The sequence below is a fragment of the Serpula lacrymans genome, assembly GCF_000218685.1.
Source record: "Serpula lacrymans var. lacrymans S7.9 unplaced genomic scaffold SERLAscaffold_9, whole genome shotgun sequence".
NCBI classification, from domain to species: domain Eukaryota; kingdom Fungi; phylum Basidiomycota; class Agaricomycetes; order Boletales; family Serpulaceae; genus Serpula; species Serpula lacrymans.
In genome coordinates, this window is record NW_006763298.1 from 2,002,536 (window position 1) to 2,003,995 (window position 1,460).

Here is a 1,460-nt window from a genome sequence, read left to right on the forward strand (position 1 = left end):
TGAAGAAAAATGAAGACTGGAGCCACCGGTCCACCACGTAGTCTAAATCTGACAGTTCCATGGCCTTACCAATGGACTGGTTGTGTCGGACCACCTGATCAAACGAGGGAGGGAGAGGAGTAGTTCCAATTTGGATCAAGTGAGTCCCAGGCAGCGTGTGGTAGGTGTAGCTGTAGCGAAGACAATGGACAAAAGATAAGTGTACCCAAGTGAATGGGACAGCGATGAACATAGGCGATGCAAGGGGATGAACCTTCTCCAGCTCAAAAATTACCCACCCATGCTCCAACCAGGCAAGACGAGCGACCGATGTTTTGATAGTATATGATGGTAGATCGACGTCATGAAGATGGACCTGTTGCCCTATTTGAACCGGCCGCCGGGGCTTTGCTGATATCAGCAGTGGCACGAGGTAGTCAACGGATCAGCGACGGAAGCGGATAGGAAGTGGTGACATCAGAAATGGTGGGGGTGCAAATAAAATGAGGAGGAGGAGGGTGGAGGTGACGGAAAAGTGGATTAGAATGGGGATCCAGAAATGACCGTCAGGTGAGAATAAAAAGGAGAGGAAGGGGCCCATGGTGGGGCTAGGCAAAGGAAGGGGAGTAAGGGAAACGACAAAAGCAAGGGCGCAATGCAATGTGTAGCCAGTGGCGACACAAAAATTTGCCGAAATGCCGAAACGCGGAAAGTACCGAATGGAAAAGCAAAGGTGAGCGTGACTGGATTGCCTAATAGAGGTGGTGCTGATCAGCCACAAGTTCAAAAAGGGCAATATTAATTACTATTCCACGTGGCACTGTGCCTGTGTGGCGCAAAGGCGAGTCTTTTTGAATATTTGCTTCGTTATTGACACCTGTCCATGCTACCAATCAACTTTGGTGCATGACACCGTCCAGTCATTTGTCTGACATGGCTGACCCCGGAGTGGAAATGGCGATATCCAATATGTTTGTGGAGCACCTTGAAACATTGATGAAGCTCTTTTCTGCCCACAAGCTCTTTACACCAAGTGAGGACATGGTCAAAAAAGAATTTATGACACGTATGAAGAATTTCTGGCACGAGAAACGAAGCAGGGTCTGACATTGCCCAATCTCTCCGGAATGGGAGGTGGACACCACTCAGTCCCAACTTCTTTGCCTCTGCCTGATATTTGACAATCTTGTTCCACGGGTGGACTCTATTTGTGAGTTTGCAGATATTTTGATAGGTGACATCGCCATGACATGAAGGGTGTGCAAATGGATCACCGAACTGTTTAAGTGAAGCTGTCGAAATGGGGAGAGGAATTTTTTGAAACGCAAGCAATCACTGTTGCTTGGGGAGGTCTGCAATCCACGCAACGAGTGGGATGTAAGCTAGCCGTCCCTTCCCAAATGAGTTCGTGAATTTATGGGCCGTAGCGAGCGCATACTTCAGCTTGCACAATTTTATCAATGCACCTTGTATAAACTCGA

At 48.2% G+C, this 1,460-nt stretch overlaps 2 protein-coding genes across 2 annotated transcripts in view; one reads left to right on the forward strand and one right to left on the reverse strand.

Moving 5' to 3' along the window:
- Positions 1-912: 912 nt before the first annotated feature.
- Positions 913-1,160, forward strand: SERLADRAFT_440051 (uncharacterized protein; the record flags this gene model as incomplete). The annotated part of the gene is made up of 2 exons (XM_007320499.1): positions 913-1,012; positions 1,054-1,160. 2 exons carry the CDS (start codon positions 913-915, stop codon positions 1,158-1,160), a joined length of 207 nt encoding a protein of 68 aa, XP_007320561.1.
- A 151-nt stretch (positions 1,161-1,311) lies between these two features.
- The window catches only part of SERLADRAFT_409682 (uncharacterized protein), a gene marked incomplete at both ends in the record, with an annotated part of 2,196 nt that continues 2,047 nt past the window's right edge, over positions 1,312-1,460 (reverse strand). The window contains one exon of the mRNA XM_007320500.1: positions 1,312-1,416. Within this exon, the coding sequence (XP_007320562.1) occupies positions 1,312-1,416 (105 nt within the window). The remainder of the gene's footprint in view (positions 1,417-1,460) is intronic.